The sequence below is a fragment of the Chlorocebus sabaeus genome, chromosome 26 (assembly GCF_047675955.1).
Source record: "Chlorocebus sabaeus isolate Y175 chromosome 26, mChlSab1.0.hap1, whole genome shotgun sequence".
Taxonomy (NCBI): Eukaryota; Metazoa; Chordata; class Mammalia; order Primates; family Cercopithecidae; genus Chlorocebus; species Chlorocebus sabaeus.
Window position 1 is genome coordinate 973,668 of NC_132929.1, and position 12,602 is coordinate 986,269.

At 44.7% G+C, this 12,602-nt stretch overlaps 1 protein-coding gene across 1 annotated transcript in view; it reads left to right on the forward strand.

Annotated features, from left to right (window-relative positions):
- Window positions 1-3,076, forward strand: part of OCA2 (OCA2 melanosomal transmembrane protein) — a 320,006-nt gene extending 316,930 nt beyond the window's left edge. The window contains exon 23 of the mRNA XM_073011978.1: window positions 2,383-3,076. Within this exon, the coding sequence (XP_072868079.1) occupies window positions 2,383-2,467 (85 nt within the window). The 3' untranslated portion in view covers window positions 2,468-3,076. The remainder of the gene's footprint in view (window positions 1-2,382) is intronic.
- Window positions 3,077-12,602: the final 9,526 nt, after the last annotated feature.

Consider the following 12,602-nt stretch of genomic DNA (forward strand, 5'->3'; position numbering starts at 1 on the left):
GCTTACTCTGTGATTTTGGGCACTTTGTAATCCCAGTCAACTTGCACTTTGGGGCGTGTGCCCCGGTTTGAGGAGCACTGGTCTGTGGCTAAAACTTGTTGAGGACTCATTATGTGGCCAAACACTGTTCTCACTGTTCTAAGGGATTTATAAGGGTGAACTCATGGAATCCTCATAGCACTCTTAGGTACTGTTATTACCTTCATTTTATAAAGAAATTGAGTTATGGGGACATTTAATAATTTTCCAAAGTGATGCCACTGGGCAAGAGCAGGAATTGAAAACTAGAGCCCTAAGCTAGTGTATTGGGGTACCTGTCTGTGTTGAGAAAATGCATTTGGGTTTTGAAGCCAGAAGAATATTCCAAGACACCATCTCTGCCTTTTACTGGTGGTGACCTTTGTCAAGTTCCCTACTGTATACAAGCTTCAATTTCTTCATCTATGTAATAGGGAAAACATGACATGCCTCACTGTGTTTGGGAAATAATAGATAACATCATCGTCTAGTCTATGAGGCCCTTAGCATACAGCAGATCTTCAGTAAGTCATTGACTTACTAATGGCAAGTTGCCATTGTTATGGTTTATCCATGTCCACAGGGAGGCAGCATATGTAGTGATTAAGAGTACACACTTTAGAGTTAGACTGATGCATTTGGATTGTCACACCAGAGCAAACTGGCTGAGAGACCCAGGCAAGCCTGCTTACCTGTCAACATCCCGCCTCTCCAGTAGGTGTGATGTGATGATGCCAATTCCAGAAGGCAATGTGGGCAGTTGAGAGGGTCCTGAGCGTGGAGAGTGTCACAGTGACTAGGTGTTGTGAGGGAGAGTACAGTTTCCGATGGGTCTGAGTGCTTGCATCAGTTCTGGGTGAAGTGAAAATGTTTGGTGATGCTAGGTGACGCTCCTTCTCTGCATTGGTGCCATCCCCAAGACATCAGTGACTCTCACTTGGGGGCATGGTAAAACCACCCACCAGGAACTTTCTCCAGTCTTGGGCTTCTCAAGCAAGGTATGCTTTTTGTGGAATTTGCCCCTTGACAAGGTGAATTTGCTTCTGAAACGTGACCAGGTGTCTCGGCACCCGGATTGAGACTCTCAGCATCTTACCTGACACTGACTCAATCTACACAATCTGTCACAGAGGAACAAAGGCTTTGTGTTTCCATGAAGGCTTGCAGTGATGTCTGTGATGCCTGGAGTTGACCAGACACTGTTGTGGGTTGTTGTGTTTTTCCAGAATTCAATGATCAGGGCTGATATTTTGCAAACATGTTCAGCTATTTTCAAAAACAAAGTTAATAAAGTTCAAGAAATTTAAGTAGTTTTCCCAAAATATGTTCTGTGTTTCTTTTTGTTTGTTTTGTAAAATGAAATGTGTTCAGAAGAGAAGCCAAGAGAATCCTACCACTTTCTTGAAATGCCCAAGTCTGCTCTAGAATTTCGGGAGCTGTCTCGCTCTTGGATGCAGTTTTTGTGTTTAACTGTAGCTCTGTTGAGGGACCCTTGCTGTAGCTCTTTCTGAGTGGCCTCTTCCTACACTTATGGCCAGGGAAGGGAGAATGTCATGATCCTTACTATTATAATTACCACATGTGAGGCTCTTACTGCTAAAAAACTTAAGCCTTTTGAAACCAAACTCGTAATATTTGCAGGGGCTTCCCTTAGTGACCGAGCAGCACTGAGCAATGGCTACAGAGCATGCATTACCCATGCCAAGTGGCATCTGTCAGTCCTTGGAGGCTGGGGTGAAGATGCGGGTACACTGGAGGCGGCACACAATGAGGGATGCTTTCCTCTTCGTATGACTTCTTTTGTATCTGTGCATACCCTCGTTGTCCACATGTCTCAACCTCACCGACTACAGAAGAAAAACAACTTCTTCCCTATTCCTTTCCTTAGACAACAGTTGGCCTTACTTTCCAACACTACTTCTCCAGCTCTCTTTGGCCTTAAGTGTGAGGGACTTCAGGAGCCTGTGGGAAGGTGGGATCTCTGGTAAATCTCCAGAGAAGAAAAGTTGGAAGATGACACAAGCAGAGGAAACATCCAGAGATTTAAATGGTGGCCCAGCACATGGCATTGAAAGACCAACAGTCTAACAGTACAGATGAACAAACAGAGGCTCCATATAGCCACTAAAATTTCGAGAAAACCTTAAGCAGGTCTCAAATAAAATTGCACACAATGGAAGATGTCTAATAGCAGCATGCATTCACATACTTTAGTCGACAACTTTCTGATTTATAGAAATAAAAGGTAGTGAACGTTGTGAAAATGCAAAGGTGCGAAGGCCATGTTCCCATGAGCTACGAGTCCATATCTCATGAGGCTATCCAGATTTCGGAGGCCATCACTCATTTCTCTTTGTATTTCAGGTTGGGCTTCCCAATGATGATTGTGTCCTGCATCGTTGGGATGTGTTATCTTCTTGTGGCTCATGTGGTGGTGGGATGGAATTAATAGACATCCATCTGTCACTCGAAGACTAAAGGAAACTTCATCCATCACAACCCACCAGTCATAAAACGACCCTGACACCACTGTTTGGAGAAGAAAAGGTGCTTGCCCTGGAGATGCTCTGGAGACACAGTGGAATAGACCTTGACACTAACACTAATTCCGGCGAATGCTGGAACACCGTGGCCTCCTCTCTGTGTCCTTTCTCCCCAAGGACAAAATGTAGAAAACGTGAGATCACTTACTCGAGATTCCCCTCCAGAAAAATACGTATGTTTCAAAACCCTTCCTGCTATACATAGGAAAAGACACACATCCACCCAAAATTGCTTGTGCTGTTTAATTGTCAATTCTCCTGAGGCTAAACACAGTTTGTTTTTTCTTGTAATCACTTTTCATGTTAAAATAACCAGCACTCAAATTGTATGCTCTCTGAATATGGACTTTCTGGGAAAAGGTTTACTGCTCGTAAGGAAACATTTTATATATGAAACTGTTCCTTGATAAAAGGCTTTGGAGTCGTTTACATTATGTAAAATTGCATTTTATCCATTTATGTTTTTCTCTGCAGTTTCAAAGTTATCAATTAAAAGTCCAGAAATTTGACTTGCAGAAGATCATAGATATCTTTTAAGGGATATTTTACACATTTAACAGCCAAGAGTAATATTTTCCATTTTGCAAGTGGTGCATGCTATTTTCATCAATTACGCAGAGGTACAGTGGATACGCTCAGCTCTGCTCTCCCTGCAGGACACTGTGGCTCAGTCAGTGTTTATTAAATGCAGTTATTTTGTGAAGCATTCCTTGAGGGGCAAGGGTAATGAGGACAAAGATCAAAGGGGAGCCCTGTGCTTCCTCCGAGGTCTCCTCTGCTCTGTCTCATCAGTATCGTGGTTATGCCCCAGAGGAAGAAGCCCTTCTTCAGTTTCCGATCTTCTGTGCATACCTTGGAATAAAAATGTCTGGGGACACTGCTCCGAAGTGATTGTGTGTCAAGCATCTGACTTCAAAAGGTCCAAGCTGCTCAGGACACTAAGAACTGCAAAGCAGGAGACCTTTCTGGTCCCATTTCTGCCATGGGCACCCTCGGGATGGGTATCCCTGTCTACTGTTCAGAGTCTATATTGTAGAATGGCAACCTAGTTCCTCCCTGAAAGGTTGGGAGTGTTTATGATAATATGCCCTTTGAATTCCTTGACAGCAAAGCTGATGTGCAACCCTATTTTGTTTTAAAATACGGTGTTGGACATCACACAGAAGCCTCCAGACACGTGCAGCTGACGGTGTCCTGGAGGAGACCCTGCCACAGTCTGTCTAGGAAAGGGTTCTTCCCGCTGCTCCCGCACTGCCTGTACTTTGCTTGGTCTCACTGGACCTGGATGTGCCTGAGCTGGTCACTGAAAAGCATCGTTTCCTCTTCTATCCCACATCAGGATGCCTGGGGGCAGCACTATCTCCCTCCTGTCCGGCTCCTTCCAGCTCAGCTCACGTCTGCTCTTTCATCCTTTCACATGTCATCCCTTAACAACGCTCAGGCCCCGTCTCCCACCCACTGCCTCTCCTCGTTGGCGCCTCTCTCTACTCTTCAGTCATCCCTTCTCATTCTTGAGACGGAGTCTCACTCTGTCACCCAGGCTGGAGTGCAGTGGCCGGATCTCAGCTCACTGCAAGCTCCGCCTCCCGGCTTTACGCCATTCTCCTGCCTCAGCCTCCCGAGTAGCTGGCACTACAGGCGCCCGCCACCTCGCCCAGCTAATTTTTTTTTTTTTTTTGTATTTTTAGTAGAGACGGGGTTTCACTTTGTTAGCCAGGATAGTCTTGATCTCCTGACCTTGTGATCCACCTACCTCGGCCTCCCAAAGTGCTGGAATTACAGGCATGAGCCACCATGCCCAGCCCAGCCCTTCTCATTCTTAAAAACCATTAGCTCTGGGCTGATTTCTCCCTCTTGCTCATAACTGCAGCCTCCCTTGAGGTTCCTATTTGTGCCCCCCAGTTCTGATTTCTCTGCCCTCATCACCTTCCCCCACTCACCTCTGTGTTACACCCACCCTGGGTCCCCAGGACCTGCCTAGGTCCTTCATCTCTGTGGTCTTTCTCTGACACTCCAACACTTCCAGTCATTTACCCCAGGTTACCCTCTAAAACAAACCTTGCCCCGCTGGAACCTCTTGTTCATTGGCCCTGTACATTTTAACTTCCCCTGTCAACTCCCTCTTAGCTGTTTATGCTCTAAAATTTAAAAGTCAACCAACAAACTGTCCCCATGCTACCTTTACTGCCCCTCAATGTTTCTGAGGTGAGTCATCCCACAGGGATGGCTGGTTTTATTTTTAAGTGAAGATTTCAAGCATCAGACAGGCTCTCGGCACTGCCTGGCTCTTTGATTCCATTTCCCTAGCGCAGCAGCCAGAGGACTGGCTGGAAACAGGTGGCTGTCCACACTGGGTAAGTGCAAGTGACTGTAGCCAGGGATGGTGCAATCCTTTAGGGTCCGTGAGAGGAGGCAGCTGTGGGTTTCTGAGGGGGAGGGGACAGTGACCAGGACCTGGAAATGCAGGGAGCCGTGTCCAGAGGGACTGGATGGGAGCTGTGGTCTTCTACTGGGGCTGTGCCAGCATGAGACACTTGGCAGCCAGGGCGGGGGCCGGGGGGCGAGGGGTGGGCTGTGGGAATCATCCTGAGTTTATGCCTTTCATCCTGTGGCTTCTCTCTGTCCAAGGACTGAAGTAGCTGGAAGCCAGGGGACAGGAAGCACTGCTGATGCTGTCCAGGAATGGGGGTGGGCAGGAGGAGCAGATGGAAGACACTCAGCTTTATGTACTGTTTCGCTCCTCAGCAGATGAGAAGTCCACTTCTGAAGAAAGGAGACACTAAAAGTGCCATGAGCTTTTCCACCCAAGAGTCCACGCGAGCTTGCCCACACTCCCTCCTGACACTGTCTCCAGAATTATTAGGTGAACAATCTAGTGCTTATTAAATCCTGTCATTATGATGGAAAAAGACAACCTCGAAGGAAGCAGCTGCGCCTTTGCTATAAACGTTGGACTGTCACAGGCCGCTGTCCTTGCTAGAGTCTGCCTGACGTCACGTGCATAAAGTCCTAAAGGTTACAGGGACTGCAAGGACACCATTGTACAGTCTGAATTCACCGTGAAATCTAGATGAAGGGTGTGTGTGCTGCAGATGAGGATCTGATCCTCCCTGAGCTTGCATGAGGAGCTGTGCCTTACCTTTAACATACGGCCCCACGCAGGCAATGTGACAGCAGCAGAGTTCGTGGGAATGTGAGCCACTTCCTCCTGCAGTGCATGTGTGCCTTCCAGATCCGCTGGGGCCCAGTCTTGCAAATGCAACATACTTTATAACGGAAGATCACTGTGCCCATCCGACGGAGTGGTTATGTGGATCAGATAGCCCTTGGCTTGTGATGCACAGCCCAAGTTCTGCAGTCACTCTGTTTCCACAATCAGATCTTCAACCTGCACCAAGGCCCAGTGGCAGCCTGGAGCTGCTTTTCTAGAGAAGACTAGTACACTAGTCAGAACGGGAAGACAGGGACTTCATTCAAATCTTGAGGTTTGCACTCCGACTCTCCCCTCAAGGCTTGCCAGCATCTCCCTACAGTGTCTGTGTCTGCCCTTGGGATGCCTGCAGCCGTGCTGTGCTATTTCACAAGGCCCAAGTGGCAGGGCACCCGGCATGGCAACCTGGACCTGGGAGCTGCACTTGCTTGCTCGGGTCCCCCTTAAACCTTGCAGCCTTGGGAGGTTACCTGCCAATGGGTTAGAGCAGTGAATCCAGTATGTTATATGCTGCCTATAAAATTAAAAGTGGACCATCAAGAATTGTGTATATATATATTTTTTGGATGATTGGTACAAGTGTTTCTCACTTTGCAGGGTAATTTTAAGTCACTCATTCCTAAAATTACCATCAGGATGTTGTATTTCTTTTGTGTTACCATCTTCGTGTGAGATGGGCAACTTCCTCATGTAATAGGAAACAAACTTGGGAATTCTGATGGTTATTTAACATGATTTCTCTCAGCATTCATTCTGGAGAAGGGGAATAACCATAGGAGGGGTCCACCATTTCATAGGACCAATTATTATGCGGACTTAGCACAAGAATGCACCTGTCACTTGGCCAACATAAGCCTCTATTCTGTCTTAAGGACCAGAGGATGTTTTGGGTCTCTGAGAATCAGGGAAAATTTAAAACCATTAGGACCATCTAGATATTTCTTACTGGAATGCAAAAGTCACCTGGTAAATGGCCACAGGTCCCTCTGAGGAAGGTGTGGGAAGAGCAGTAAATGCATCCGTGGGTCTGTTGCAGGATCTTTCTCAAATCCACCTGGATGACCTCTCTTCAATCAATGACCTGTGAGGCTAGGTACACTCTCAGGTCTGGGAAGCAGCTTGTGTCATTCATCCTTCTAATGATGACTGAAGCTTCTCCCCAGGTCCAGATTCTCTCCAGGTTTCTATGTCAAGCTTCCCATAGAAGCCATTGCTTTGAGCTCTGTGATCCACTTGCCTTTTGGCAGAGGCCTCTGAAGCACAATGTGGTAACGGCGCCTGCCTTGACTATGACAATTCAGCACACCCCTGGTCTTCACCACCTTGGAATCCCATTATTCCTACTGAGAAAAGAGAACTTTATTCCATTACTGCCTCTCCTACTGTCAGCAACAGTCTCCAAAGGACAGATGTCAGAGACTTCTAAGGACACTGGTGGCCCCCCCGCAACACTGCATTTATTAATGCTTCCATGCAGGAAGTGTCCACTGGATTCTCTCACAGGGAATGCTAGGGGACAGCTGGCTAGGGGACAGCTGAATAGGGGACACATAAACATCTGAGCCTTTGGACTTCTTTCTTTATATGCCCAATATTAACCAACTGTGCATATTTAATAACGCCTGTTCCAAGTGGTCAAGCTAACACATTAAGTCTCAAATTCCTGGTGAGTGTGCCTGTCCAGGAATTTGGCCCATTCAAGCCTTGTATTGTATTCTCTGGGATGTAATATACTTAGATTCCATTTCCTTAAGTGCAATCCAAAGAGGGGTGTAGTTCTGTAACTTTTTCAATAGGCAGGTTAATTTGTCTTGAAGGAGACTTTCTACTTCTCTATCCAGGATGTGTTAGTATCTTGTAAGAGCCCTGGAGAAAATGATGGGTATTGAGGGATGAATCTTGAGACAAATACACATCAGTTTGTGAGGCAACTAACCCAGATCCAATGACTAGATGGCTTTAAGTGGAGAAAAGAGGGATGGGCTTGTGGATCACAGGGAGATAGCATGATTCTTCCCACTTAACTCTTGGTCAAGATTGTCTTTGCTAACACCTATGCTTGCAAATAAATGTTAGGATAAGCTTGCTTATGCCTATTTTAAAAAAACTTGACCTGATGTGATAGAAATCACACTAAACCTACAAGTGAATTTGGGCAGAATTGACAATTTTACTATGTTGAGCTTTCCATTCCTTGGATATGATATGTCTCTCCATTTATTTAGGTCTCTTCTGGTTTCTTTCATCAACATCTTACAATTTTCAGCATACATAACCTGGACAAGTTTTCTTAGATTTATAATTCAGTATTTAATATTCTTTGAAGAGAAAGGTACTGTGTTTCAAATTTCAGTTTCCAAATGTGCATAATTAACATGTAGAAATGTGATTGATTTGTGTGTATAGATCCGGTATACCATGGCCTTGCTGAGTTCACTTATTAGTTATAGAATTAAAAAAAAAATTCCTTGGTATTTTTTATGTAGATCATTATGTCATCTACTAATAGGAACATTTTCATTTCTGCCTTCTCAATCTTTATGCCTTTAATATATATTTTTTGCCTTATTCTGGCAGTTAGAACTCATGAGAAGGAATTTGGCCATTCATTCACTAAGCTAGATCTACTTGCAACAATTTCTTTCAGTTTTTCTTCATTGTGGAAGAGTTTCATTTCACCTTCATTCTTGAAGGAAGTCTTACTGGACATGGCATTCTTAGTTGACAGTTTCTTTTGGCCCTTGAAAAATGCTCTGTTACTTCCCTGTGCCCATATGGTTTCTGATGAGGAATGTGCTATCATTCAAATTGATTTTCCCCTACAGATAAGTTGTCATTTCTCTCTTGCTGCTTTCAGGAATTTCTTCTTTCTTTTTATTTAATTTCAGGGATTTGATTATGCTGTGGCTTAGTATGGATTTCTTGAGTTTATTGTTTTTGAAGTTCGCTCAGCTTTGCGAACTTTAGATTTCTTTTGCCAAAATTGGGAAGTTTTCAGTTAATAATTATCCAAATACTCCTTCAGCCCCATTCTCTTTCTCTTCTTCTAGAAATCCAGTGATACAAATGTTGGATTACAGTCTTTAAGGCTCTGTTCTTTTTTTTTTTTTTCCCCAATGTTTTCTCTCTGTGTTCATATTGGATGAATTTTATTGATCTGACCTCAAGTTCAGTAATTCTATACTCTGTCATCTCCACTCTACTGATGAACCCATTCAGCATTTTATTTTTATCATTATTGTAGTTTTCTGTGTTTAGTTTTCATTTGCTTCGTTTATTTATTGCTTATTCATTGCCTATTGAATCATTTTGTAATATAGGCTTTAGAATCCTTGTCATATAATTTGTACAACTGACTTCTCCTAGTGTTGGCATCAGCTGATTGTCTTTTCGTATCCAAGTTCTAATTTTCTGGTTCATTGCATGACAGATGATCTATAATTACATACTGGAAAAACTGGCTATTAGGAGATTATGGATTATATTTAAAAGTTGTATTTTAGCAAGCAGTTACCCTTTTTAGGTTTGGCACTTTTGTGCAGTGCAGCTCCAGTGACTGTCTAGTTTTGGGAGCTGATGCCATGCTATTTTGGTTTGCTTGCTTTATCATTGGTGTCGATGCTTTCACTGCTCCCTGCTGATGCTGCTTGAAAATGTGGAGAAAATATCCAGGTCAGGCCACCTAGTGTCCCTAGGAGGAGGGGATCTTCTGACTTGCTCATTTGTTTTGAGGTTCTCCCTGCACTGTGGAGTAGTGCTGACCATGAGCATTTCCCAGCCCATGTGGTTTGGGATCAGGATATTCCTCATAGGTGCATCCTGGCCTCAGTGTCTCTGGGCTGAGGAAGGGATTCATCAGGCTTGATGGGAAGAGGAACACATTGTCAGTGGGGATTCAGATTGATCTCCCTAATTGGTTCTTCTGGGCTCACTTGGTATTGTAAGTGGGACTCATGTTCAGCTTGAAGGAAGAGAGGGCCCATCTGGGCTGTCTTCTGCAGCTAGGCTGGGCCAGGAAACATTCTAGCTGGGTCACCACCTTCTGTGGAGTGGAGGGTGTGGGTGCCCCACCACTATATTGTTCTTCCTACGCTGGATTCCAAACCAGTTCACCTTCCTCATCCACATTTCAGAGTTCTCCTTTGGTCATCTCAAATTTCCAAGATTCATAATTGTACTGAGTGGGGAGGAACAGGCAGAAGTACAACTTTCTGGAAATGTCATCTTTTCCAGACCAAAATTCTCATTTGCTGTTGAGAAAGAAGTCATGTAATCAAACGAGAATACTTTTTTTTAAATAGATGTTAAAACTAGGTTTAAGATAAGCATAGCATTATTTCTTTAATTTCAAATTAGAGAGAGTTAGTTTTAGGTCAACAGGTACAACTTAGAAACAGGTTTTAGGTAACCTCCCTATTTAATTCTTATATGGGTTCTTTCTGTAAAAGCTAACGTGGTTCCACACTGAGAACACAGCTCACTGCCCCCCTCAGTCAGTTCCAGGCCAGCCTGTCCACTGCATGGCCTTTGTCACCCTGACACTGGCTCCCCAACATCTAAAACCAGCAGTGTTTTAGTCTGGGTCTTGAAACTGTTGGCTGAACATGCCCAGAACTGGCTGTTGTACACCACAATGTCAATTTTCAGCAGCTTCCCACTTTTTCAAAGTAGCTTTGTCCAGGATAAGGAAGACCGATTGAACACTCACATTTCCAACTTCTACATTTTCTGCAGGACATTTTTTGTGCTGTACATAATCACAGTTCTTCCCACGTCACCGTGCCCCAGCAGGGGTCCTTGGCCCCGTCTGACTCTCACGGCCATACTTCACCTGCACTGGCCTGCGGCTGGGCTGGAGTCCCTTCCTCACTGTGTGGTTGGCGGGGGTGGGGGGCTGGAGGTGCTCACTGAGTCTGTCTGTGTGCCTGTTTCCTGGGCAGTGATCTGATGGTGTTAAATTTTCAAATGGAGGAGACAGTAAGTGAAATTAATACATTTAGGAGTGACAAGTTTTGGGGAAAATGAAGTCAAGTCATTTTAAACAGGTTGGTTGGGAGGGAACATCTGAACAGACATCTTGAGTCAGGGTTCTTGTCGCAACCAGGAGGTCTGTAGCATGAGCAGGATGAGGGAGGGAGGAACCAGGGTCTGATTCTGCCGAACTGTAGGTTAGTGCCTGGAAGCAGCAGCTAGATAAATGGATGGGGATGTGGGAGAGAGGGGAGTACATCCCACTGTCCTAGAAATGGGATGCTGTCTCCACTGCTGCATCAAAGGCCAAAGTTGGGGGAGGGAGGAGACTGACTTTATTTAGGTTGTCGCCATAGGAGGACACCCCAGATCTGAAGAGCAGTGTCATGGCTGGGGGTTATCTTGGAATTTTACAGGGAGGGTTAACCAGTTGCAGAGGAGGCGATTCACAGCTGGGGTTCCGCAGAAGAGGAAGTCTCCATCAGTTTTCTGAACAGAGATTGTTTTTCTCTGTAGTTAGCTAGTTTCAGGGGAATAAAAAGTTCTAATTTCTATTTTATTTTATTTTATTGATACAGCATCTTGCTCTGTCACCCAGGCTGGAGTGCAGTGGCATGATGCTTACTGCAACCTCCACTTCCCACGTTCAAGTAATTCTCCTGCTTCAGCCTCCTGAGAAGCTATTACAGGGAGACACCAGCATGTCTGGTTAATTTTTGTATTTTTAGTAGAGATGGGGTTTCACCATATTGGCCAGGCTTGTCTCGAACTCCCGACCTCATGATCCACCTGCCTCGGCCTCCCAAAGTGCTGGGATTACATACGTGAGCCACCGCGCCAAGCCAAAAAGTTCTAACTTTAATGTCGACAAGGAGTGAAACTCTGTAAAATGTTTAAAGAGGTTTATTCTGAACCAAATATGAGTGACCAAGGCCTGAAGCACTGTCTCAAGAGGTCCTGAGAATATGTGCCCAAGGTGGTTGGGTTAGAGCTTGGTTTTATACATTTTACGGGGGCAGAAGTTACAAGCAGACATCAAGCAATACATGTAAGGTGTACATTGGTTTGGTCCAGACAGGTGGGACAACTTGAAGCAGGGGGCTTCCAAGTCATAGATGGATTCAGGGTTTTCTGATTGGCAACTGGTTGAAAGAGTTATTATCTAAAGACCTGGAATGAATTGAAAGGAGTGCCTGGGGTTGTGGACACCAAGGTTCTAATTATGTAGGTGAAATCTCTTAGGTAGCTGCCCTTAGAGGCAATAGATGGCAAATGTTTCCTATTCAGACCTTTAAAAGGTGCCAGAATCTTAGTTAATTATCTTCTGGATCAGGAAAAGGCCTGGAAGGGAAGGTGGATTCCCTACACAACATAAATTTCCCCCAACAAGAGAAAGCTTTGCAGGGCCATTTCAAAATATGTCAGAGTGTCAGAAGTATTCAAACCAGAGTAACTACATCTTGGGTGAGGGCTGGGAAAATAAGGCTGGGACTTGCTGGTCTGCATTCCCAGAAAGTTAGGTATTCCTAGCCACTAGAGGTTTACGGTTAAGGGAACAGATTGAGAAGGTTTACTAAACACATCCAGACTTGGGAGTGTCCAGATATCCCAATATCTTGAAGATAAAGGCATTCCTAATTTTGCTTTAAAGATAATAATAATGATTCTTGCAAAATATGGTAATTAGGAAAATTAATCCTTCACCACAAACCCTTGCAGCAGAGCACATCTCGCCATATCTTTTTTTATCCTATATACATACACATACGAGCATTGTACCGAGGGTGGACACGTTTCCTCCTCTTACTTTCGGAAATGCCCTACTCTGTCTATGGAGTAGCTGCACTTTCACCACTTTC